Source organism: Perissodus microlepis, chromosome 1 (assembly GCF_051167445.1).
Source record: "Perissodus microlepis isolate ML-2025 ecotype Zambia chromosome 1, ASM5116744v1, whole genome shotgun sequence".
NCBI classification, from domain to species: domain Eukaryota; kingdom Metazoa; phylum Chordata; class Actinopteri; order Cichliformes; family Cichlidae; genus Perissodus; species Perissodus microlepis.
Genome location: NC_140461.1, coordinates 23,330,028 through 23,358,002, shown reverse-complemented (window position 1 = coordinate 23,358,002; position 27,975 = coordinate 23,330,028). Strand labels below are relative to the sequence as shown.

At 39.5% G+C, this 27,975-nt stretch overlaps 1 protein-coding gene across 1 annotated transcript; it reads left to right on the top strand.

The window, feature by feature from the left end:
• The first annotated feature begins 38 nt into the window (after nucleotides 1-38).
• cdh16 (cadherin 16, KSP-cadherin) lies at nucleotides 39-27,218 on the top strand. The gene is made up of 17 exons (XM_084936301.1): nucleotides 39-811; nucleotides 916-1,014; nucleotides 2,732-2,866; nucleotides 3,130-3,259; nucleotides 3,877-4,035; nucleotides 5,822-6,018; nucleotides 11,036-11,161; nucleotides 13,132-13,282; nucleotides 14,287-14,499; nucleotides 14,903-14,979; nucleotides 16,553-16,744; nucleotides 21,082-21,323; nucleotides 21,402-21,532; nucleotides 21,724-21,963; nucleotides 24,031-24,147; nucleotides 26,224-26,340; nucleotides 26,528-27,218. The coding sequence occupies exons 1-17, from the start codon at nucleotides 767-769 to the stop codon at nucleotides 26,626-26,628; spliced, it is 2,472 nt and encodes an 823-aa protein (XP_084792427.1). The 5' UTR covers nucleotides 39-766; the 3' UTR covers nucleotides 26,629-27,218.
• The last annotated feature ends 757 nt before the right edge of the window (nucleotides 27,219-27,975 follow it).

The window sequence follows — 27,975 nt, the reverse complement described above, 5'->3', positions numbered from 1 at the left end:
ATCCCAAGGCACCGAGGCATTCAGCGTAACGCAGCAGAAATTGAGTAAATGTGGACGTACATCCTCATCAATATTCATTTGATCTTATCGGTGCAATGGAACCTCACTGGTCACTGGTTTTGCAGGAAGGAAAACAGGCAGTTAAGCATGTTCCTGGCAAAGTGTTAACCATTAATCCACCAAAAGGAGTACAAGTGCTCAGTTTTTCCACCCAATTTAAACTCCTCTCACACCTCTCAGAGGGAGCACACGCATCATTTGGAGAAGGTAAGATGAAACATTTTTGTTTAGAGAATAGAGTTTGTTTATTCATTTTCTTTATTAATTGCATGTTCCTATCGTAATTACTGTGGAGCTACAGTATACCCACAGCTTATCTTTTGTACTTTGGAGGCTTTAATTGCAGCTAGAGGAGTTTATAAGTGATTGCCATGACCATAATTCAGAGTGATTGGGTACTGCTACACAGCTACAAGATATTTGTCAGGCATTAATGATGAAATACGCTTTGTTTTTAGATTAACCTAAAAAGAAATTTACTTTTGCTTTCCAATCAAAAGTGTCTTTCTTGTTGTCCACTGTGTGGGCTCAAATGTGGCATTTAGTGGTTTCATAGGTGGTTGTGCATTTGAGTGCACGCAGTTGCTCGTTTAAAAATTGTGAAATCCTCTCGTAAGTGGTGCCTCTTTAACAAAGTGTTTGTTGTGCTAAGACCAGTTGGTCTGAAATGCTATGATTATACATTTATCCCGTTTGCAGGGGGCACATGGCCAAGAGAGGAGCTACACCAATGCTCATCACAGCTCTCATAGTAAGCAGATTTTTTTTGTATTACATTAACCTTTCATACTAAGATAACATTATTGCATGAACACTGACCTTTAGCTTCTACCAAGACAATATTTTGTTTCACAGTGGGCAGTACTTTATACATCTGCACCATGTGCTGGGACGAATGTTAAAATTGGTGTCCCTGAAAACTACGATGGTATTTTCCCATGGTATCTAACCAAGGTAAGGCACTTAAAACTTCTTGTACTTCTTGTGCTCATTTTCCAAGAAAGCAGATATGTGTTTCTCTAAACTTAACCTTTTTAATCATGGCGATTAGGTAATTATATATCTAAGCAGAAATACAAGCTGATTTGATTTCAAATGCACTTTGGTAAGAATTCTGTGTTGTAAGCGTGACCTTTCACTATTTAAAAGTCAGAAATGCAAAATTTAATCAAGATTTAACATTTAAAATCATCATTCGGTAATCAGTAACATGTTGAAAAAAAAAACTGATAGAAAAGGAAATTATGCTGCAAACCAAAGCTGGATCTGTCTGTTTTCCTGCACTCAGACCTGAAAGTGTATAAACCTGGTAATTGGCATGTTCACAATGCTTGTCAGGTGTCAGCCTCAGTCTCTGCATATAGTCCATCTGGGTGGCAGGCAGGATGTTTAATTCATACTTGTCAGTCAGACCTCCTCTGGGTTATGCAACAGCATGAATGTTGGCATTTTATTGGGCTGGACTGTGGTGTCGTCACGTCTTGTATGAAACATAGGAATATATTTAGGCTTTGATGTCAGTCTGGGTGTCATTTTGACTCACACACAAATAGCCTGTTAATGGCCACAATGGAGGATAATAACCCCACTTTGTGTTATAAATGGAATAGACATAATAATTGCGTCACATTCGTTTAAGGCAAAAACCTTTTCATGAAGTTGCGTTCGTCAGAGAGGGCTAAACTTGCAGATTACTGTAAATACGCAGTTTCAGCGTCTGCTCTAAAGTAGATTTTTCAGACGCTGCTATATTTTTTCTTCAAAGCATCCATGAGCGTCCTCTCATTAAGCACTGCAACATTGTATGGATTTTTTGTAATCAAGTAATTTCGTCATTGGGGAAGTTGAATGGCAGGATGCTGGTAAATAGAAATTCTAAAGCATATTTTACTGCCAATAAAACACTTATAAAAGCTCAAACAAATCAGCCTGTTGGTCCATTCCTGCTTTGGTAATGCCCTTTCACCCACCCAGAAGACCTCAAAATAAATCATAAATGCAGTGAAGGATGACGTGAGAGCTGGGACGGGGTGAGATGGAGGCAGATGATCTGTTGTGGTGGCCCCTGAAGGGAGGTGTCTAAAGAAGGCGAAGAAGAAGTAAAGATGTCCTACTCAGTCTAACTCAAACTCTATCTTATTCAAACATAAGTACACTGTGTGGCTCTTTTGGGGCTATTTTAAGCAGATTAGCACACTTTTAACTAACAAAGCGAATAAAGAGAGACAAACCGGAGCCTCCAGATGAAGACATCGGATTTAGATTCAACTTTGAGAATTTCCTTTATCTTTTATTCAAGTATTTGAATGTTATTTTTTTCACAAGAAGCCCAAAGGAATGTTGCTGCTTGTTGGCAAACCACAGCTCTGCTTTCTCATAAGGCATATGGAACAAATGGTGGTCAGCTTTTGTGGGAGCTCAATTATTGTCTCTTAGTGAACACGGCAGAGAGTAAAAAAAGCTCATTGTTAACCAACTTGCCAGAAAAGGATAAAACGTGAAGAGCTGATTATCGCTTGCACTTTAATCATGCTGTATTTGTTGCAATGTCATCTAGTTTAAATGCAGGTGCATCTGTGTAGTTGCTTGTAGTGCATGTTTTTTCATTAACCATTAACCAGGATGACAAACTGATTGTTTTCATGCATACTTTTTGTCTTCATCCCCACAGCTTCAAAGCCTGCCATCTAATTATAGTGACCTGGTGGTAACAGGAGATGATGAGGGCATATTTGGAGTCGATGCTCAGTTTCTGTACGCCCTAAAACCACTGGACAGGGAAAAGCAGCCATCTTACTCTCTGCAGGTATAAAAACATTTCTTTTCTGATCATAGTGCACCAAAAGCAATTTTCAGTCATGTTTCGGCTAATGAATGACTTTCTCCAATGTGCCATACAGATAGTTCACATAGAAAATAAATTTTTATACTCTTGTTCATCATCTTGTTCATAACGATCACGCGCTGTTGTTCAAAGCAGTTTGGGGCTGCTAAACGATTCGCATGAAAAGGGTGGACGCGGGCTCCAGCATGTGTTACTTACAGAACATGTTTGTGTTCGCGTCACAGGTGTCCTTCAGAACGTCAGTGCATCGTCAGAGCTTCAATGTTGAAGTGTGTGTCATCGACAAGAATGACAACGTGCCTACGTTCATAGAGGAGAGCATGAGAGGCAGCGTGCAGCTCGGGCTTCTCAAGGGTACGAGAACCTTCCACTCAGATGTGAACGTATTACACAGCCAATTTAAGGCTGGGTCACATTCGTCAGTCCTGATTTATGAAATATGCTGAATGTTGTCAACAGTGAAAAAAACATGCCTCATATCTCCGTGGAAACGGCAGTTTAACCTTAACATCAGTATAAATAGATTTAATAACATTGCAAACAGCATCATTTCAATCACACACACAAAAAAAGACTTTGTCATGGGTTTTGGTGATCACATTTATTTGATACAAAGGCCCCAGTGTATTCCATCTGAAGGGTCTAGCTCATAGTATTAACTCCATTATGTTTTTATGTATTTCTCATTTAAGAAACCCATGATGGTACATACACCTTTGTGTTGATCAGCTTTCTGTTTGAATTTCCCACAAAGGTCAACTCACTGAAGCTAATTCTGTTACTGTTTTACTCTGTCTGTGCAGACTAGGCATTTTGTAGAGTTTTCATCTTTTAACTTTTAAGATTTGCTGTTACACAACCCATGTTTTTGTTCTTTTGCCTTCACATCAGCATGTTTTCTTGGTATAGTTAGGATGGAAATTGAGACATTTTGTCCCACTCTTTAATTCTGTGTCACCCGTATCTCTCAGGAATACCATTCATGCAAGTGGAAGCGCTAGATCGTGACGACCGCAACAGTCCCCACGCTGATCTGCGCTTCAGCCTGATGGAACAAACACCCAGGATTCCCTCCAGCCAAATGTTCTCCATCCATGCCGTCTCTGGGGAGGTTTCACTCACTGAGGAAGGTCAGTCTCAACCGGCCGCTGAAAGGAAATAGTCAAGATAATTTTGTGGGGAGTTTTTTATCCATAAAGGGAATCTCCAACATATATTTTTCCAACAAATCAGCGTGGAGGGTCACCTAGAGTGCAGCGTTACAATTTAGGTTTGACTTTCTGCAATTTGAGAGGCCAACTCTTTACATTTATTAAAAATTGCTTTCTTATTTCTTAGGAGCTTATCGTGTAGACAGTTTGTCCTCTTGAATGATGAAATGGCATGCAGTGAATTCTAATGGGCCGGATGCTCCTCTACCTCATTCATTCATCCCGTTGCTCCATTCAGCAATGAAATCAGATGCACTAGCAGTCACGCATGCCAAAGCAACAAAAGGAAGCAGCTCTGTGTTGGTATGCTGTGGGTCATGAGCAGTTCTTTTCTTTACTTTCACTTCATTTCACAAGGCCACAAAACCATTACACAACCTTACTGTTTTCCATCATCAATGTCGAGCATTCTTGACTTGATTTGCAGTCATAAACAGGTTTACCTTCACCATCATGCACAAGACTTGCACTGATTGGTCTACTATGTTGCCAGCAATTGTCTAGATTTCATGTGCATGCATAGTTTTTGCTTGAAAAAAAATCCAGATATTGACGATGGCAAACTATTTTTATATCTCTTTGACAGTGAGCCTCATTATTATCTTCTTCACTGTCACAATGGAATCTAAATTGTAGCCCATGTATGAGCTGCTGTGAGCGCTTTTCTGCAGATATCAACACTGAAACGATGCACTTCAGTCCACCAGTGATTTAGCATCCAAGTGTCCAATAACCTTTAAACATCTAGTGTGTGTAAACGTTTCTAAAACACAATTCTTTTATTTAAATAAGTGATTTAAATAATTCCATATTAAAATAAAAGAGTAAATTCTCTGTAATATCTCATTTATTTCCACATGAATGTGCTTAAGTAAAGGAAATCTGTTATTGTCCAAATATGTTGTCTGCAAGAGCACAATACTCACACCAAGTAATCCTTTTCCCCCATAAAACAAAACAAAGAATATCAGGAAATATTTTTATTATTGATATTTTCCTGAAAAAGCTGTTAGTGGTCAGTTTCTAATCATAGAGGCAGACATATGTACAGAACCTTTAAAACACTTCTGAGAAACGCAAGTTGAAGTTGTTAAAACAGGATCAAAATGTGAACATAATGAAAAGTCTTGGAAAAGCCTGACATCACAAAAAAAGCCAGTAATGTATAAATATTTGATACAAAAGTATTGCAATAACATTATTCAGTGATATCGCTTCTAGTCCAGCGGACACACATGCGAGAAATTCTTGTGTGCCAGTGCTATTTCTGTAGCTTTGCAATTGCCCTTTGCTACGGTTTGGCAGGAGCTGGATGACTTTCACACTTGCCGGTCCTTTCTGGCCCACGCTGATGATGATTTCCACAAGACGAGCAGCAGTGAAAATTGCCTCCTTGATTTTTGCACCTTCTCTTTAGGCTACCTGGTCACAATTACACTTCAAGTCGGCTGTTTATGTTATTTTGCTTCCATTTAACAAAGAAATTGCAAAAGAAGGGATAGAAGGAGCACTCAGACATGTGAGGACATGTTAATGCTTTGATTATTGGAGTGTCTTTATGTTATTATGGTGTGTTTGCTTGTTTAGCTTTCAGGACTTTTGCCTTTTTGCACTCTGGAAAGTAAAACATATGTTCCAATAAAGTGCTGTCTTGTAGAAAGTCTTGTAGGCTTTCTTGTATAATTTATGCCTCTGTCACCACCAGGAGCCTCTACTCTGGACCCAGAGATGTGTGGTCGTTACAAGCTCTCAGTGATGGTGAAGGATATGGCTGGGAGGGCGGATGCCTTCTTCTCCGCTGGCATTGTTACTGTTGAGGTGACAGGAAACACCTGGGCATCACCTGACCCTGTACGGCTTCAGGAAAATCTTCCGGGCCCTTACCCCATACCCATCTCACAGGTGAGACAGCAAAACACCAAAAAAATTGTATTGACTCAGCAACAGTTCAACACAAATGCACCATGTTAGCACTGTATGCACCATCTAAAGTAAAGCCCCTTGTACATGATTTAAAAAAAAAAAAAAAACAATTAAATGGTGCGGCATTATTAATGCAGTAAAAAGATGTTATCATGTTGCAATCAAGCAAACGCTGTCAGTAGTGTGGTCTGAGTGAAGTGGCCTCACATTGCTTGTTGCTGTTTTTAGTGTTTCCTTCTAAGTGACCAAATACTAAATTATTGAGGCTGTTCAAATGCCATGGATCCTTTCAGGCCACCTCCTGACTGAGTCACTTTAACTCCCATATTTACTCACTCACTGCTGCCCGCCCACAAACCTACCATCACTCTGAGGGGTATTACACAAATCTTACAGCTTTAAGCCAAAATCTAAACTCAAATACACAGAACATATGGAGTGCAATTTTAATCGTATTGTACGGCTTACTACAAATATTTGAATATCTTGTATAATCTAAAGAAAGGTCCAGTTCAATAGAAAGACATTCCTATTATTTTTTGGCACATTTCTCTTCTTCTTGCTGCTGTGATGTAACCTTAAAAACTACTGTGTAAGTATTTCTATCCAACTGAGACTTATTGTAAATTGAATATCTTTGAGTTTTAACACCTTTAGTTGTCCACAACAAAATATCCAAAGCCATCAGCTTGTAAAGAGACATTTGTGATTTCCTGACATTTCTGATTAAATTAAGTAAATACTAATTAAAAAGCAATGAAAGATGAATTGATAAAGAAATCTAAGTGCTGCAGCCTCACAAAGGAGTGTTGAAATCAAAAGTAAACTTTGATGATTGCATGAAGATATGAGTATGATTTCACATCTGAAACTTGAAATACCACGGAAAATGTTTGATTGCCATCTTTTCTTCAAAAAAAGCCAACAAGCCCACAGAGCCAGTCCCTTTTTCACACTGGATTAACTCCAAAAAGCATCTCGTGGTATCTATGTAATTTCTATTTATAGGTTGGTGTCTGAGCCTGGTCTTTTCTAACCCTTTTCTTTTTATAATGTTGCCATATCTACTACATGTCTATTAACACATGGAAAAAAAATCTGCTTGCGGTGGTAGTTACCCTTTGTCAGGAAATCTTTTAAATCTACACCTGCATTTAAAAAAAAAACTAATCTTAGTTATTCACTTCCGAGAACTGTGGAAACAATGGGGCCTGCAGAGCTGAATATAAAGCTCAATCAAATTGTGAGAATCGCTTTGGCCAGCAGGTACACCGCAATACCTCCCCCTCCTCTGGTTTTCTCCCACCTCCCCCTCACACTCGCCCTCAGTCTCTCTTCTCTCCTGTTCCAACGTCCCCTGCCACCCACAGAAAACGTGTGGATTCACAAGCGTGGGCTGATTTGATTTCTTTTTTGTCATATTTTCAAAAGCCAGTTCAAATCAGCTGCAAAGTCTACAGTTTTATCTTAAAGGTTTAGTAGTTATTTATAATGTAATACTCCGGCTCGGTGACCTTTTTATTATTTAATATCAACACATAGCATCTGTGTCTCTATATGTAAACAAGGCTGTCTGGAAATCTCTCAATGAGCAGATTTCCTGTGTGTTTCTCTTTTAATTTCTAATGAAAAATGTGTTAGTAGAGTGTGAAATGAGACCTCTTGTTCCTTTACTGAATCATCTACGTGAACACTAACTAAAATCACACAAAACCGGATTAGGTTAACATGGTGTTTAGTTGGGGGAAGCCTTATTTCGCCCACGCGGTGTTCTAATACTGCTGTGCTCAGTAGGTGGTGGGACTAACTGCTGTTATGACACATACATAGAGAATCGTGTCCAAGAACCCACTCTATGCATCCCACCTCCCCTACTGTCTCAGATAAATGAAGCAGTCATGTCGGCATCTACTCAACTGTGACAAATCTTGTGTTTTACATGCTGACACCGTCCTTGGTGTGACAGATGCCGAAATCAACCTGCTGCTTAGCGTGCGCTCTGCCATTGTCCTTCCCTGGGTAATAGTCAGTTATAAAAGTAAGTGTTGACTGGTGTTGTGATTAAATTTTCTGAGTCTGCAATCAGATCAAACCAAGCTTCGACTGGATATTAAAATATGCAATCCAGACATATATCAATTCGATTGCATCACCGGGGCTATGGGGATTCATTTTAATTTGTTATCTATTGCATGTTTTTCATTGCCTAAAAACTTAGATTGTGTAACGCAACTACTGAAACTACTTGAACTCAGGACTGCAATCTATTGAGACTCAAGTGGGAGTGAGGGCCCCAGTAGCTGCGAATGAATCAAAGCTCTTAAATACTTCGAACTGTTAGCGTTCACACTCGCATGAAATTTCAGTATTTATTGTGGAATTAGTTTGAGCCCCACTCAAACTCTGTCGTGGCCTCATGATCAGTGAGTAATATTACAGATGATACTTGTACTTGTGGTGCCTCATCAAACATTAGTCATTAGAAACCTGATTGCGTTAAGAATAGATTTTATGGAGAAAAGTTTTTAAATAACTTTTCTCCAATTGACAATTGAATGAACTGCAGCACACCTTGCTACCACCTCAGTATCACATATCAGAGAAGGCTATCAGCAGGGTGGGGAGTGTCCATGCTCCCTCAGGTGTTCATGATAAAATTTAGCTCAAAGTAGGCAAAATGCAAGGTGGTTGGGTGCCCATGTCAGTATTGTAAAGTGATGGCTTTAGTGTTGTAAAAATAACAAAAATAAAACAGTGTTACAGGCATAGAATGGTGTTTTTCCATCAGCAAAGTTATTCCCAAAGAACTATTAACAATAAACTTTACATATCACCACACGCTGTGTAATCTTGAAAAACTGTGAAGAAATTGAACAAATGAAGAACAAATGTCATGCAGGTGTTAGACCTGAAAAGACTATCTACAGTAGATGAACAGTTTCTGGAAGTCATGTCCTTGAGAAATAGGAAAAAGAAATCAGTAGAGATGTGACACAGGCCCTGAAAGAGGTATCTGGCTCTGCAGCTGCTCCATCTATAGTTCACTGAAGCCTTACCAGAAATTGTCCACACACGGGCCAGCACAGGACCACCAGTGTCTATCCAACTGGCCTTGTGCTGGCCCATGTGTGGGCCACCCCTGGCAAACCAGGTCTGGGCCACCAAAGGGCCGTCATTCTTTGCGGTATGTGGGCCACGTGTAATTTGTGTGCAGCCATGGGCCAGTTGTAGACACACTGCTGGCCCTGTGCGGGCCCAGAACAGTTTCAACTCTGGCCCAGGTGTCAGCCTAATGTGTACCTTAATCAAGCCATGTAATAACAACATGTGCCAGAACATGCAAAACAGTGCAAAAGTAACATAACTCTGTTCAGACAGTGAATGGACTGATTCTTATATAGCGCTCTATACAACATGCCACAGTCACCAGTCACACACTTTCTCTTAACTGAGTGCTTCCTAACTACATTCATACACATTCACACTCTTGACATACAGACTGAAGGAGCCAGGGATCGAACCACTAACCTTCCAATCAGTAGGTGACCTGCTCTACCTCCTGAGCTTCAGCCACCCAGTGGTAAACATAAGTGAACCCTCACTAGGTTTTGGATAAAGTGTACACTCACAAACCTGTCAAACCTGCATTTGAAACATTAGCTACTATAGCAGTATAGTATTGCAACATGGCATTTGGGTCTTCTAACTAAAACAGGAAAATAGGAACATAAATAGTGCCATCATTGCCAGACCTGGCGCACATCTGGTTGACACTCTGCCAGCTTGATGCCCAGATCCGGGCCAGACCTGTTTTCTATGGGCCTGGGCCACATAAACCAAACCACAATCGAGCCAGATATGGCATGCCATCACATAAACAGTGCCATCTATGCCAGGCCTGGCCCATATCTGGATGACATCCGTCTTATCATGCCAGAAGTCAGCCAGCAGTGCCGGCTTGATACCAGATCCGGGCCAGACCTGGTTGCTATGTGGGAAGGTGGCCGTACCAAATATTGATTCATAGCTTGGTTTTGCATTATTTACTGAATTTCAATGTTTGCACATTTCAAGAAATCACTGCAACTATTTTCCATTTTTGTATATAAAACATCAAGGAATGAGGCGTGTCTCAAGACTTTTGCACAACACTTATCTTCTGTCAGCTTATTAAATAATGAGAAACTAGCTTCAGCTTTATTATTATAACATTGCCTGATTTGGGAGGTTTACTTGACGTTATTCAAGTACTGATTAGCATCATGCCCCAAGTGCTGCCAAGAGGCGCACAGCCACTCTTGACCAAGCTCAAACACAAGCTATCACAGAGACAGCACGTGCTTGGAAAACTGAAACTTGGATGGAGGCGAAACAGATGATTTCATAGATGATTTGTATATAACTCTATACAAAAGAGTCAGTGCTCATCAATCACATGTCTTTAAAGTTGCAAGGTCTCAAAGCACACAATAACACTGAAAGGCGGCCAGCTGTGTGAAGTGGCTTTGTGTATACAGAAGCATTGCATATGGGCAGTTATATCCAAAACAAGGGACGAGTGTGTGACAGTGAGTTGAGGAGATGCACATGCCCTGGGTTTGCATCAGCTGTGATACAACTGGGCTCTTGTCCTTGTTGGGTGCTGTTGGATTGCTACTAGGGCCCTTTCAGCCCATCTGCACAGCCCTCTGTTAGGGGGTTGTAAAGCAGAGTGGAAAATCCCCTTCATCCTTCATCGTTAGTTTTGGCTGTGCTCTCTGTTCCCCATCAGTGTCAGCGCATTTAACTGGCTCCTTATCATGTAAACAAATGGTAGCTTAACTCGGTATTTATACATCTTACACGCTCGGTCGCAAAGCTTTCTATGTTTACAGTTTTTCGCTCAATTTTCCTGCTGCGCCCAGATAAGAAACCATATTCGCGTTTAATTCACTTGCAGATATGTAAAACTGAATACTCATAAAATGTTTGTATACATTTGTCTGTGCTAATTTAGGTCAAATGGAGTGGCAGTCAGGCAGAGTATGGTCTGGAGGGGGAGTTTCCAGAGATGCTCTTCACCATCAGCAGAGAAGGAGTCATTTATCTCAATGCCCCGCTGGACAGAGAGACACAAGACCAGGTCTGTACTATGAGCCAAACATCTCCAGCACCTCATAATAAATGACATTTCACGATTAGAGTCAAAAATGTCTGAATTAATTCCTCTATTAAAGATTGAGCCCTTTATTTCAATTTCTGAACCCACAGTACATGAAAACTTTGATATCAAAGATGATGTGTGTTTGTCAGCTGATGTGTTTATAAAGACTGCCCTGATTTAAAAACTCTTCATACAGGTGCATGTCATTTATATTTAAACTAGCAGGGTGATGTGATTCATTCACAAGTATTTTCACCATCTGATGACAAAATTATTAATTCAAAAGCTGAACAATGAGAAGTGCCAGGCTTATTGTCCCTAAAAGGGTTCTTATGTTGTTCATTGGAAGAAAGTCCCTGTTTTTAATTAACTCTCCTATTACTTACAACTTAATGGCTTTTTTATTGTAGGAACCCTGGTACACATTACTTCAGCAAAGCTGAGCACTGAGTCACAGCCTAATTACAAACCAAAACCTGAAAAGTGCTCTATTCATTAAACATATTCTGCCTGTGACAAGAAGATTGTTGTATAATGGCTTTAAAGATCGCGAATCTGAAAGTCTTCATTGCAAATCTGTCTCACTTTAGATCAAAGGAAAGATCATCCTTTGTATCAGGATTACAAATTAAAGTCCATGTGTTTGCATTTTGCTCTGAAGCTTTGCAGACAACCTAAACTCCTGTGAGCTTTGAATGACTCAGTGAGCAGAATATTCTGGCACAGATGCACCAAAGAAAAGCACAGAAAGACTGAGCTACAATTGGGTGATGTGATTATTGTTAAAACGCATGTCTCATGTGTCTCATGGGTTTAATACAGTCTCTCATAAACAGGAAGCTCAAACTGATATGATGACTTCCCCTTATATTTATTCAAGACTTTTTTACACGTTTTTTAAGGTTATATATATTAAAGTATTTACGGAAAACCAACAAGGCTTTGAAAAAACGTAAAATGTTGTTTGGTGTACTGCTACCACTGGTAAAATAAGTTAGAAAAGATACATTTGTATATTTGATTTTAAGAGTTGTGAAAAGTGCTTAAGAACCACAAAATGCCAGAAGACTCTTAATCTGAATACAGCTTTGCGCTAGTATTTAATAGTAAATAGTATTTTCTTCATTTTTGTCACTAAGTTGTTGAAATCTATTCTACATACTTTTATACATACTAAATACCATTCAGGAATTGCAGTGTGCAGTTTTTTTTTATCAGTGTGTGCTAAAATATGGGACTTTGCACAAATGCTGAACATCTAATATTTATCTAGCCAATACTTAAGACATTTTTGAATGAATCTGTCCCAAATTCCATATTCTGGTTCATTTTGATGATAAGAAAGATCAGTGAAAATTTCAGGTTTTTGTCTTTAAAAGTTTTTGAGATATTCATGTTCAAACATTGTTTCCAAAACAGTCTGAAAGTGAAAGAATTTTTCAAAAAAAACCCAAAAAGCTATTTGAATGAGAATCAGAATCATCTTTTATTTGTGCACACAGACATTGAATGTGACTCCAGTTCCCTTTGCTTTCTTCAAGCAAGAAAAAAAAATTCATAGCACTCATTGTATATGTTCACTGGACCATAACATTTTTACACAAATCTGAAATGGTTGAGCTGGAAATGTGCAAAAATTGGCTGATATGAGATGAGACAGAAACTAGGAAACCAGAATCTCAACAAAATCCGTGAGTATAACCAGGATCAAAAAGTAAATGTTTACTCGTATTGCAGAAATGTATCCTATCATGCTCTGCACAGAGGAAGACTTTACAGTCGTTAGTAGTCTACTGGGCATGTAATCCCTTTTTTTTTTGTCTGCTGCTAGAAAGTTAATGGGAGCGTGGGTTGCGTGACTCTTAAGCCACAGTGTTAAGGGTACCACATGTGACCAGATATTTCCCTCTCTGCTTTTTCTTCTTTTTTCACCTTTGCTGCTTACTTAGTTTCATATCAGCATTGTGGTTGAGCGTCCCGACGGTAGGGAGATTGCCAAACCTGTGGAGCTGAGGGTGATGGTGGGTGACGCTAATGATAACAGGCCCACATTTCCACAGGCACAGTACCATACTGTGGTGAAAGAACTGGCTGCTCGAGGTAACATATAGGTTTTGGGTGATTTTTTTGTTTGTTTGTTTTTTTTCACTCATGCAAGTCCTACTAATCAGATTACAGTGGAATATTTAGATACTGCATCACACAGGCTGTGTGCTTTGAGACCACACACCAATATCCAAGGAAGAACAATACTATTTCTTTGGCCAAAATACAATCTTGCATGTAAAACATCTTTAAAAGAAACTCGTCTTACAAATTATGATGATAATAAAGCAACACAGTGAATTTGAATAGTCATTTTCTAGAATTATTTTATAATAAGAGTACTGTTTCACAGCTTAGTGCAAAAACACAGCCTGGATGCAATGTTGTTGTGATGAAAGGGTGGAGAGCGCCAGATACATTTTGTGAAAGCAGATTGGGATCTTTGCCAGGACACAGGGGAAGCACCAACACCCCTCCTGTGCTCCTAAAAAGCACACGGTGGGTTGTAACATATCAGGTCCTTGGCATAAAAGCTTTTGTTGGTGCTTTAAAACATTCTGATTCGGGGAAATGAATTACACAGGGCAATCTGTTAATCTAAATGGAATCACTGAGTGAGGATTATATGAGAAAGCTATTGTTGTACTCTCTCCCTATTTTAAATCAGTGTGCTGTGAGACTTGTCATTTTAGCTTCTCTTGTTATTACTTGACAAAAGAGTTAAAAGAGAGAAAAGGAGAAGTCAAACTTGAAAAAGATTTGAAATTTGCCAAAGAAAAAGAGCATGTACATAATAATGTATATATTGTATATGCATTATACATATTTTTTTAAACATAAAATGTAAAGATAATTTTCTAAATGGTAAAATGGTCAAATTCTATTTGTGGTTAAAAAAACAAAACAAAAAAAACATGGGTTTTTTTGTTTTGTTTTGTTTTTTTTACATTTTTTAAACAGTGTAGAAAACCCTTTTTTATAGAGCTAACTGAAAATATCTTCTGATGATAAATCAGAGAGCCTCCTCCTCCTCTTTATTCATATATTTTTTCCTGCAGGGACAGAAATCCTGACAGTGCAAGCGGCTGATAATGATGACCCTAAGACAGACAATGTACGAATCTTCTACCGCTTAGTCGGACAAATTCCAGAGAGTCCTCGTGCCCTCTTCAGAGTGGACCGTGACTCAGGGGTCATCTCGGTCCAAGCGGATAGTATGGAGGGCACGGCACCGCAGTACACTCTAACCATCACTGCTGAGGATGCCAAAGGTGACTATGTATAATGCAAAATACAACCTTAGCTATAGCGCAATTTTCATGAAAAGGTGGTGTTTATCTTGTACTTTAGGGAGTTAAAGAGAGGCAGTATAGCAGTGAAACAAACAGGTGCATCAGAGATAATTATATATAAAACATTTCATCTTTCATAATGACTATAATAGGCAAAAGTTAATTACCTTTGTGAGCAAGTGTGTCAGTAGCCTCCCTTGAGATTTCCAGGAGATGTATATATGTTAGCCTCTAGGGTGACAGATGATGTGATCTGCATGACTCATGGACTCAGGGTGTGACGAAGGCTAACATGAGGTACTTGCTGTTCCTTCAGCATTCTTAATTTGTGAGAAGGGCTGACCTGAGTCACTAACAGAAGCTGTGATCCTGTCCCTGGCAGGTCTGAACAGTTCCTGCACTGTGGTTGTGACGGTGCAGGATGAGAATAACAACCCACCGGTGTTCTCCCAACACGAGGTACGAGAACACGTGTTCAAACAGTTACTTGCGCACAGAGATTAGGACGCCTTTCACACATTGATCTGTTTGGGGCAATATAAACAATAGCTTTGGAAAAATAGCAGGCTAAACATCATCTGTGGATTTTGGACTGTGAACGCGCTTCGCAGGTCACTGATCTAATTTTCCTGGCGGGGAACTAGATATGATACTAATCTCAGGCTTATATAGATGGCATTATGTTATTGGAAGACTTTTATTCGGCTCTCTGTACTCCAAGTGGACAGTGTTTTTAGAGTTTAATCTGATAAAGCTTTCTTTAGAGACAAATTTCCACTCATTTATTTATAGGTCAATCTACAGCAGGCTACATCACGATTACACAGCTCCATCCAGTGTCGTTAACATGGCAGAAATTGTATAAGAAGCAGTGTTATCTTAGCCATTACAATCTCACAGAAAGTTCTGTGAGGATGGCATCATAAATAATGCAGCTCCAGGCCCACTGTGTAATTGGCCAGTGGTTTTCTATGAAAGAAGGTTTAATTTTGGTCAAGGACAGAAACCAATCGACTGCAGAGCCTTGACATCAATGTCCAGATCAATCAAAGATTTGACATAACACCTGACACCGTGTTATTCTTTACATCCACGCCCAGTGTAATGGACACTTAGGGATTTTAATCAAACAGCTTTCAAACATTGTTGGATGATCATTACAATGCTGTTAAAAACAAATGCACACTTGCTTAGATAATCGCTACCACAGACACACAAACACAGAGGTGGAAAATGCTCTTGAACAGGTCATGCCTGAGTAGTGCAGCTTTTTCCATGGCAGTGCAGCCCTATAGGAGGTGATGTGGGAGGTGAGTGGTGACAAGACTGGGTTCAGCAACCCTGTGGATGGGGCAGCCAGATCACAGGCATGGTTGCTTCTCTAGAGGACATCCAGGAGTGGCAGATTAAACGGCTGTCTAAACACAGAGAGGTTCACAAATAAAGGTCAGCTCACACCAGGGGGGCAAGAGGGGGCAAATGTATATTGTCACATGCAGTCACCCATCGTCTCAATAGAAAATTGGGCAATCGGTCATCACTGGCATTTATTGGTGACCGCACAATCTTAACATCAACAGCTTGCTGGCAAAAGCTGCAGTGGCCTTGACAAGAAATAAATAATCATTATCATTATTTAGCATTCGCTGGGGCTGTTATTGCAAAGCCAGATTCATTTATATAACACCAATTCACAACAACTGGTGCCTCAATACTAGAGAAAAAACCCCCAACAATTTGTATGTCCCTCGTGATTTCCCGTCGTCATCCCCTTCGTTGCGCCCCTGTCAAAGTTCTGTTTTTGGTGTGCCACCATATTTTTATATGGCCGCCCCTATAAAACTATTCTAGAGGCACTCCTGCAGGGGAGGTTTTCCTTAAAGAGGGTCAGGTCAGTGAAGTGTGAGCTGAGAAATTTGAGATCTGCTTTTTTTTAAAAAAATGCAAAATGCTTCCATACACTTTTTCACTTTTTTAAAAGATAGTCTTTTTCTTCTTAGTGATCATTCACTCTGTGTTTTCTCCCCATCAGTACGGACCCTTTCACATCCCAGAGGATGCCCTGGTGGGTACGACAGTGACAGCTGTGCTGGCGAGGGATGCAGATGTTCGAGGTGGAGACAGCTGGCAGGTGGACTACCGTTTAGAGTCTGGAGATGAAGAGGACGTCTTTTCATTAGTGACAGATAAGCAGACCAATGAGGTCACACTTGTCCTCTCGAAGGTGAACAACACCAAATACACTGAAGCTCTACACTCATACATTTGACTACCAAGATCAGCTAAAAACATGATTCAAGGTCCATCAGTCTGAATGAAACTCTTTTTTTTTTTTTAATTTTTCTGTTTTGAGAGGAGAGACAATACAAAGATCATTTCCTCTTAGGGACACAGATATTAATGCCAAGGACAATTTTTGGCATAGCTGCTTGTATCTGTCCTTGCAGCATGTGCATGTCCTAAGAGATTATTCACTCACAGTCACAGAAAACTAACCTCATTTTATAAATGCATGATTTTAATATCACCCTATGTAGATATTATGCATTGAAAGACAGTTGGAAAAGGATTTTCAGAAATGTCAAAATTTTAGTCCTGCATGCCTAAAATAAAAAGAGTCCTGCACGACATTGGAGTAATCTCTCCTGTCCCCAGGGTGCATCACCCTTCGCCTGCCTCCTATAATCCTACAGGGCATTTTAGGGAGGCATGTGGTGTCTGTGTGTGTATACTCTAATGGTCTGCACTCTGTGAGTGGCCAGGCAGGCGACAGTCTATTATTTTCAACCTCTTGTGGGAGTTGATGAATGTGATTGAACTGTGAGCTGCACAGGCCCCTCTGAGATAAAGCAGAGCATTTCCAAAAGCTAAAAATGGATCTCGATCTATTATTTCAGTTTAACAGACAATGGCTTGTTTTCAAAAGTGATGTCATGCAGTTTAAATTCCTGTCTCTATGAGTAGCTCTTACGTTGACCTTGTGAGATATCACTATAGCGAACGCTGCATCACCAGAAAGGATACTGTAGATTAGTTAGCTTACCGTAGTAAAAATTAAAGCTTAAATCTTCCACAAGTAAAGCCCCAGTGGATTAAAATGCACTTAAGCAAATCCTTTAATTCACCAGATTACAGGGTGAGGTCAGCACTAGAAAGCAGAGAGATTTCATTATTAGAAATTGCAAAGCCAAATGAATAATTAGATTATGTGAGCAGATACTAATGGCATTTTACCACACAGGCTGGAGAGTGAACGAACTAAGCAAAAGTGATGGGATCAAATCAGTGTGGAAAAAATTGGTGACATCGCATTGAATGAAAAAATGAATCATAAAAAGTCTGTAAAAGAAACTGGAACTTCTGTTGAAATTAACGTGAGACTGGGCTTTCAGAGGTTTGAGTTATTGGTTTCATAAATATATACACTCACTGGCCACATCATTAGCTAATACCTGGTTGGACCTTCTTTGACCTTCAGGATTGTCTTAATTCTTCACGACAAAGATTCAACAAGGCACTGAAAGCATTCCTTAAGTATGATTTTGGTTCATATTGACATGACAGCATCACACAGTTGCAGCAAATTTGTTGGTACTGCATCCATGATGTAAGATCTGGTGACTGTGGGGGCCAATTGAGTAAAGGGAAGTCAACGCTATGTTCAAGAAACCAGTGGCCATAAAAGGGCAAACATTTTCAGCAGCGATACTCAGGTAGGCTGTAGCACTGAAGTACTAAGGGGCCCAAATTGTGCCAAGAAAATATCACCACACACCATTACATCACCACCGGCAGCCTGAACTGTTGATACAAAATAGGATGGAGCCATGCTTTCATGTTCATGTTCAATCGAATGGTACAGCAGAAACCCAAACTCATCAGACCAGGCAATGTTTTCTCATTTTCTACAGCATATCCAGTTGAGCCTGTGGGGATTGTAGCCTCAGTTTCCTCGTCTCAGCTGACACAGTTGGCATTCACTGTGATCTGCTGCTGTAGCCCATCTGCTTCAAGGTTTAACAAAATACTCTTCTGTATACCTTGGTTATAACGAGTGGGTATCTGAGTTACTGTTGCCTTCCTATCAGCTCAAAACAGTTTGCCCATTTTCTTCTGACCTCTGGCATCAACAAGTCATTTTCACTCAGAGAGCTCACTGGATTTTTATCTTTTCCAGACCATTCCCTGTAAACATTACAGTTGGTCACGTGGGAAAATCCCAGTAGATCCGCAGCTACTGGTTTACTCAGACCAGCCCATCTTGCACCAACAATCATGCCAGATTCAAAGTCGCTTAAACTACCTTTCTTTCCCATTCCGATGCTCAGTTTGAACTTCAGCAGGTCGTCTTAACTATGTCTACATGCTCAAATGCACTGAGTTGCTGCGAAGTTTTTGGTTGATTTATTTCTGTGAATGAGCAGTTGAACAGACGTCTCTATTAGGTGTACCTAGTAAAGTGACCGGGCATTGTATAGGTATGTATGTGTGCAAAACAGTTCATTCTGACCAGCCTCACTATTTTTCTTACACCAAGAGAGACTAAAAATCTATCTCGCTATCTGCATAGCATCAAAACTCTCTAGTAAACATTGTTATCCCTTCAAGAGTTTAGCCTGTAAAGACAGAAGAAATAAACGGATGTGTAAATGTGTAGTTAAATGGTGATACCCTTCACGTTTTGAAGAGAGATACAGTACTGTTGCATTTACAGTTTTATGTATATCAATATGTGTATCAAATTATTACAAATACACAAATGTGGTAGACATTGATGTTTTTGTGAAACATATGAGGATATTTATTTTGGTGGTGTTTAAATATTGTGTATTACTGTAATTTAAGCTAATAACTATTTACAGCAAGAACATGATGCTACTGTAAAGGCACTTAATTCATGCTTTAGGGTGAAAAAAAAGAGTAGCATCATCAGGTGAGTAACGCCAGGGTCCATACACATGCTCTCATGCGCTGACACACACTGAACAGTTTGGTGTGTCACTTCCAGTTAACAGCAGTACTCATCTATTCTCCAAGGTGTGCGTTTTTTTCTCCCTGGTAACAAAGACACGTGTACTCAGCAGGATGATGTCAGGCAGTGCCAGTTTGCCGATGTCTTGTTTTATGGGGAAAAAAGAAAACATGTTTGCTGGCAAATCCTGACAACAAAAACAAGCTTCAGGGCAGGATTCAAAAGATTACACTGAATGAAATCAGTTGTGCCCAGTTGTCATAAAGACTGAGGGATGGGATTCATTTTTCCTTCAGCTGGGTTGTTTTGCCTCTAAAATCTGTAAAATCACAGTCTTTTTCCATCTTTTCATCATCCCACTGTGAAACTATTTTTTAAATCCTACAATCAGAGTCAGAAGGTTCGAGTTACTATTTTAGTGCACAGATTATGGTAATCCTATCACTGTGAAACTGCTACTTCCAATATTTGGACCTATAAATAGCACATGCTGTCACCCCAGAGGATAAAACAAAGTTGTTAATATTCATGGCTAGGTTTTTTTAAATTATTATTAAACTAATTTTATCCCCTTTCATAAATTTAGAGAATGAAAGTCTTAACTTCAACAATAAAGCAGTGTGTTCAGTTTATAATGTACTATCTTTTCCACTGTCATGCCCTAGTTGCTCAAATAGCATCATGGAAAATCTTTCACTGGTGGCTCACTGAATCAATTGTTTTTTTTCCTCTGTATCTACACTGTCTAGAAATATAGTAACACTGCCAGTAAATCCAGTTTCCTTGGGCCTAAGATAAGGAGACTAGACACACAAGGGGGGTGTACTGTGTCCCTCTCCTGCTGGCAAAAAGGACATGCTGTTTTTTGACTCTCTGTTTAGTGTGGTTACACTTGAACCTTCAAAAATAAATCTACTTTTATCACATTTAGGCTCATATGAAAGAGTAATGTAGGGCACAGCATCAGCAGTGCCTGTTTTAACTCAAGGACCAACCTGGAACTGAAAAAAAAAACCCACTTAATACTTTTAAAATATATCAATGCCTGCGTCACACCGTACGACACTTAGGCCTGACTCCAGCACCCCCAGCGACCCTGAACTGGATAAGCTGAAGAAAAGCAGAAGAAAATGGATGGATGAACGGCATGTAGCTTATTAAACAGAAAAGTTATTATAAAAGTGACTGAGAAACTTGGGCTTGAGTGACGCAGCTGCAGTGAACAAACACCTTTACAGAGAGTCCTCGTCATTGATTTGTTTCATGTGAATCAATACAGAAAAGGATAGACCACACAAATATGTCCATCTCTTCTTTCTCCTTGCCTTTACCTGTATTGCTGCCATGCTTCATCCAGTAATCAATATTCTTGATTTCTTTCTTAATGATCTGAAATTGGCTTTCCGCTCACTCTGAATGTGATTGTGTTTATTGCTTTCTCTTTCTGTGAAGTTTTGTTTACGCAGTACTTTGCAAATTCTGCTTCTTCTGTTGTGTAGGTAGTTGTCTAATGCACTGTTGTGAGTTAAATTAAGTAATACTTAAATAACACTTTGTGAAACTTGTTGTGTGCATGCATCTTTTCACAGGTGTTGGACTTTGAGCGCGAGAGTGAGTACATCCTCGTGCTCAGTGCCCAGAATCCAGTTGCCTTAGTCCGTGGCCGGTACGGCCCCGCATCCACAGCAACGGTCTCCATTTATGTTGACGATGTGAACGAGGGTCCGATCTTGTCTCAAAGCCATTATGAGGTGACTGTGAGAGAAGGGGAAGAACCAGGACGGGTTATTGCCACCATCCGAGGTTACGACCCCGATTCTCACCCAATAAGGTAACTAATTTAAGCTGGGAGGGGTGTGAAATTCCATGTTTTTAATTTTACAGAGCTATGGATGTTTTCCTGGTACAGATATTCTCTTCAAGGGGACACCAAGAAATACTTTTCAATTGGGAAGTATTCTGGTGAGCTAAAGACTGTGCAGGCCTTGGACAGGGAGGAGAACAGCACGTACACCATGGAGGTCATTGCAGTGGATGGACGTAAGATCATTTCCATCATTGAGTATGCAACACAACGGTTTGATTAAAGGCAGACTCAGTTTCCAAGGCATAGATATAGTCAATTATTTTTTTCTTTAAGGCTTACTTCATGTCTGGGGAAACCTGATGTTCATATGTTAAAAAGTCTAGTGTACAATAGTTTGGTTTTTTAGCATCTTTTTACATCTTAGGAAACTCCTCCCTGTCTGCGTCCACCCTGGTGACTGTCTATATCCTGGATGTGAATGACAACAGTCCAGTGCTGGTAGGAGATTACTCCTGGAAGTACCTGTGTACACCTCGTTTAGAGGACCAAGCTTTGGTGCTTGCATCACGGGACAGTGATGGACCGCAGCATGGAGGACGACTTAATTTCTCCCTCCGCAGCGATGTCACAGTTCGACGTAACTGGAAGCTAACACCTATTAATGGTAGGGTGAACACAAACTGGGTAACGGTCCAGTCAACGCATAGCATACAATGTGATTCACAGTGAAAAGACAGGTGGAATAAATAATGTACTACTGCTAGAAGAAACTCCCCTAAGTGGCTTCTGATAAATTGTATGTAACCAAAAATACTCAAAAAAAATGTAAATAGTTTTTTTCTACCTTCCAAACTTGGACTGAAAGTTGTTCTGTTATCTTTTTTTTTTTCAGAAAGGTGAAGTCAGATGATTTTAGTTGCCAACATGGTCTGAAAGTGAGCCAGAGTGGATGTAACAATGAGCTCAAATAGGCCCACAAATCATAACTAAAAAGAGTCTTCACTAAGTGAAATGAATCACCACTAAACCCCCTTTCCAAAAGTAACAAGTCAGATTACCAGCCTTGAAAAAGCTCTATCTAGTAACAGTAGACGATGTGAGCCAAAGCTGCTGACCTGAGTTCTGTAACATGGAAAAATTAGACCCTATCAGGCAGTTTGTGAAGGTGTACGTGAATGGTGTGTCTTTCTTGTCTGTGTAAATTGATAATCTGCTCTGATTAATGTCGAGCGTAAGGAAGTTAATTTGTTGGAGAGGACAAGTTGTTGCCTTCCAGCCAAATGGATCTTGTGAAGGGGATAAATCGAATTTTAAATACAGCCAGTGGACATCTAATTTTCCACAGTGTGCCAGATGTTTTGCATTATTTTTCTTACATGAATCAAAATCAGTGAATTGCCATCAAGAGTAGAGATGTGCAAAATGCCCTGATTTATTTTCTTCCTGCAAAACATCTCCAGTCCTATGTGAGATGCTAGGTATAATATATTATAATTATCCTTTTTTTGTAACTGCTTGTGTTGCGCTCACTGAATACAAACTATTTACTGCAATGACGTCTGTCATTAAGTCATTCACACAGCTCAACCGCTTCCCTCTCAGTTTTTTTTTTTTAGCCTTTTCACTCCCCTGTTCCTGTTGGTATTGATTGAGCCCAGCTGTAATTATATCTTGTCTGTAATTTCTTTCACGTCACCGCTGGTTTCCTGCCAACTAATGGAGCCTAAAATAGGAATTTCCCAGAATGCTTTGCACCTGGTCATAGTCAGTAATGGTTTTAGCAATAAATGTGCGCTTTTGTCTGTCTGATTTTGCAGCAAACTTGTCTATTTTTTTTTATTTTCTTTTAAATTACGATTACATCAACCTCCAGTGAATGAAAGAGCAGATCTGTGTGTGCATGAGTAGTACAGCCATTCATCTCAAGTCTTTTGGGAAGCTGAGTGACAGTTCTTTTCACCGAAGACATTCAGTTAATCAAACGGCATGTTCATGTTCCTTTTTCGCACGCTCTTAATGGCTGTTCATAGCTGTAAGGGGAAATGCTTTTTCATCACAAGCTTTCAGAATAGCTCTGGTCGGGGTAGGTGGCTGGTCACACTTCGAACTTATAAAATGTCACGTCAGATTTGACACAGTGCAGGCAGAGGATAAATAGATCGACATTAACAGCCTCTGCAGAGGTGCTGCACAGGTCATGTTTCCCTCCCTGACAAATGCAACATGAAGGGGGATGATGCTAAGGTGCAATCGGACAGTTTAAGACTATCAGATAAGAGTTCAAACAGCTTGATAATATGCTTCTCTTTACAGGACAGGGTTCTTACGTCATGCAGCCAGGCTTGTGTTTTAGCCTGATTTACAGAGATAAGATAAAGAGTCACAGGCTCCAGACCACTCCATACAGAGCCCCATCAGAGTCTTTCTGCTTGCTCTTTATTCATACAGTTGTATGGATGTGTTTGGCCAGGGTTTTTCTTCCTTCGGTTATTAGAACTTAAAAAGTACTTGTATACTTGTTGTATGTGATCATTTTTTCATAAAAATAGTTGTTGTTGACTACTGTTGGATGCAACAGAAAAATAAAACTTAAAAACAGATTTTCACAGCTGACAAGTACCAGGTTCATTTGTTATTTTGTTAAGTCATCATAAATGTGATGTATAAATGTAATCTATAAAACAGTCTCTATCACTTTTCTGCACCAACTAACAAGTGTTTTGTCCTTCAGATACTCACACCAACCTGTCCTTAAATATCCCATACCTGCCCCCTGACGTCTACATCGTGCCCTTCACCATCTCTGACAGCAGCTCTCCTCCCAGGAGCACCTTCATACACTTGCCAGGTAATGCTGACACCTCTGCTGATAAGCTAAAGCGAGTACATAGAGGTTCTGGGACAAGAGTGCTGGAACAATCAATAGAGATCAACCCCAGTGTGCCAGCTTGTCCTAGCGCTGCTCTTGTTTATTAATGATGCAATGGTGCTTTACAAATGATTTTTCCAGGCTCGTGATTACACAGCTCTCTTAAGATTGTGTTCTGCCTAATATAACCATTCTGACATTTCATAACACAACATCACACATCTTGCACACTGGTTAGGATAAACTACAGTCACATAAAAAAGAAATTTTTCACATGAGCCTATGCAGTACTGTGGAAAGCTAAGTACATCTCCATAGTGCTGCTACTCAAATGCACTTAACTGATCATCAACACATCTGCGCACCATTATAAAAGCACAGGTTTTGCCTGCTTGCTGGTCTGGAGAGATTACATGTGTGTTAATACAATGACACAGACGTACCAGCAAATCCCCCCCATGGTCAGACTGTGCAATGTTATGAGAAACTCCAAAAAAACTCAAGAGCTACAACTCTTCTAAATATTGATGTTCATGACAGTACAATTCGAAATAAACTGAACGTGTATGGCTTGTTTGGAAGGTTGCTGGGAGAAAGCCTCTTATCTCTAAAAAGAACATAGCTCAGCTTATGTTTGCAGCACTTCGTTTGAGTAAACTCCAAGACTTTTGGAACTGTGTACTTTGGAGAAATGAGACCAAAGTGAAGCTGTTTGGCCATAATGCACAGTGCCACATTTGGCAAACACCAAGTACAGCATATCAGCACAAACATCTCATACCAACTGTCTAGCAAAGTGGTGGAGGGATGATAATGTCAAGGCTCAGACTCAGACCTGGACTCAAACAGAAAGGTAAAAGTTCAGCAGGATTATTGCTGGTTTCCAAGTAAACAGGGATTTATGCGAGGTAGTTATGTCTGAGTTGAGCTGGTGGAGGGGCAAACAAAGACAGCCACAGATTTCTCCTCGTGGGTAAAAACCACTCGAGGCTCATCACAGGGAGTCTCAGGACTGGGAGCATCTGCACAAGGGACGACCAAAAGAGTCAAACACCATGGTAAGCGCAATGATTTGGCAATGACTGAGGGATTTCTTCAGCCTTGAGTATCAGGAAAGTAACAGCCAGTTGCATACAGAGGAGGGAAGCACGGCAGAGCCTCCCCTCTAAAACAAACTGATAGAGTTAAGCCATACACACAATACACACAGAAAGGAGAGAGAGGGAGAAAAAACAGGACACAACAGAGAGGAAATGGCAGGTTGGCACAGGAGGACCAGGGGATTCACAACAGATGAAGCATTCTAGGGTCATATGTGACAAAAACTTGGTCACAAGACAGTGATCCCAAGCACTTGTCTTGTGACCCAAGTCCAGACGGTAACTCAACTGAAATACTGTGGCAGGACCTTAAACAGCGCTGAACATAATATGTGTAGCAATGCGAGAGACTGTTAAAGTCATACAGAAAATGGTTATTTCAAGTTATTGCTGCTGTGATTCTACAAGCTGTTGAATCAGTTTTTTTTTTCACAGGACTACATGGAGACCTGTGAAATCTTTCTTTTTCACACACAATATAACTGGAGAAGAACATTTTGTTTATAATGGGTTGTTTTGAAATTATCAAGTGACTCCAAAACTTTATGCTCCTCACAAGCAACTAGATAAATTTACTGCATCTTCAATATGTGCTAACATAGTTATTTTCTTTTTCAAATGGCCAGTCAGCCTTTAAATATGATAGGTCGGGATTAGAAACATGAGTAATGGTTGCTGAAAATGAGCCTTTAAATCCCTATGAAGATATTACATTAATACACCTGCACTATTTTTAATGAATGTAGTTACCAAATATGATTCGTTGCTTGATATTTGACTATCTAAATCCACTGGTTATAACATCCAGTATTTGTATTTATAGTAAAAACTTTATGCATAACCTATATTTTCTCAAGGAATCACAAGACGACACATCAATCCTGAATCAAACCCTGTTTTGATGTGTTAAAAATCCCTGATTTGTGAGTTGTGTGTTTGCTATCTCTCCTGTTAGTGACTGTGTGCCCCTGCAATGTCAGAGGAAACTGCAAAATGGCTGCCAAGCAGCTGGAGGGCATGCCAACTATACAGTCTGCAGTCGGCATTTTGCTTGGCACCTTTGCAGTCATAGGTAAGCAGGACAAAAGCTGTTTGACTACTATTAAAGTCTATTTAAAAATAAGTGGGAATGTAATATATGCCTTATTATAAAATCTAGAAAAGTAGGATTTAATCATCTTTGAGAGGTCTTGGAGTTGCATCTAAATTAGCAATAAAACTGTGATGTAAATGCAGTGTTGATTTTTTTGTCCTTCCAGGAGTGATCCTCATTGTTGTATTTGTGAGACTGTCCTACCAGAACCCCAAAGAGCCAAGCAAGACTAACCAGGAGCGAGTTCCCCTTAAGATTTCAATCTAACTACACTGTATTGTCCTACTTATGGGACAAACATGACAATCTTGTTTCAGGGCAATAAATTCATTACGTGACCGTGAATGTCTTTAAAATGAATGTACACTTCACTTGCAGTTTTAAGTTCATATGTATGCAAACTATGTTTTAGTTTAGTCTAGAGCTCTAATGTATGTTACATGCTTAGGTCTGTGCTTGCACATGATGTGAGTTTATCTTCTAAGTTTGTCTGTCTTTTGTTATTGCTGTAGAGCGGTTAATATCTCTTAAAATGGTGCCCAGTTACTGTAACAAGAAAAGTTACTAATTGTGCTGGAAAATCTCTCTAAAACATAAGAAGTAAAAGATAATGTTACATGAAAGAGTAACATTTTTCTAAAAGGGATTATTTTGTAACATTGATCTTATGCTTTTGTAATTTGTAACACGTTACTCATTATGTTAAACACATCTGATCATAAAATTATGATGCCATTTCTTTGAATCTTATAACAAAATTGCTGGAAATACAAAAGTGTGGGGAAAGTGTGCCTCTCAGTGCTGACATGAGTAGAAATAAAAAATGTTTTAAGTGCTGTATATCTGCATAATTTATTTACACCCCAATCCAGAATGCAATCATTTGCAGATCTTATAAATACAAATTTTATTCACAATACCACAAAGAAAACATAACAAATCTTTAAACTGAGACTTTTTACTATTGCATGAAAAATATTTGCTCATTTTGAATTTGATGGCAGCAACATGTCTCAAAAATGTTGGGGCAGGACAATGAAAGTCTGCAAAAGAGTGTAAATGCGTAACTAAAAAGCAAACACAGCGATCAGTTACATGATTGGGCATTTCAAAGAGGCAAAAAACTGCATCTACAAATTGTGGAACAATTTCAGAATAATGTTCCTCAATGTAAAATTGTGATGACACTGAATATCTCATTATATCTACTGTCAAAAGATTTAAATATTCTGGAAAATTCTCTGTGTGCAAACATCAAGGCTGAAAATCAGCATTGGATGCCTGTTATCCTTGTGCCCTTAGGCAACACAGCATTAAAAATAGGCGTGATTCTGTCATGGCAATAACTGCATGGGCTCAGGAACAACAGTTCAGTGTACCATCCACAAAGGCAGTTGAAGCTCCATCATGCAAAGCAGAAGCCATATGTGATCATGATCCATAAACACCTTTGAACCAAAGCACATTTAAAATGGGATGAAGCAGAGTGGAAAGCTATCGGATGAATCTGACGACAGAACAGTGAATTTATTAAATTAATTGAATTCTAAAATTAAAATTCTTTTTTCAGTTCAATTCAATTTTATTCATACAGCACCAAATCACAACAACATT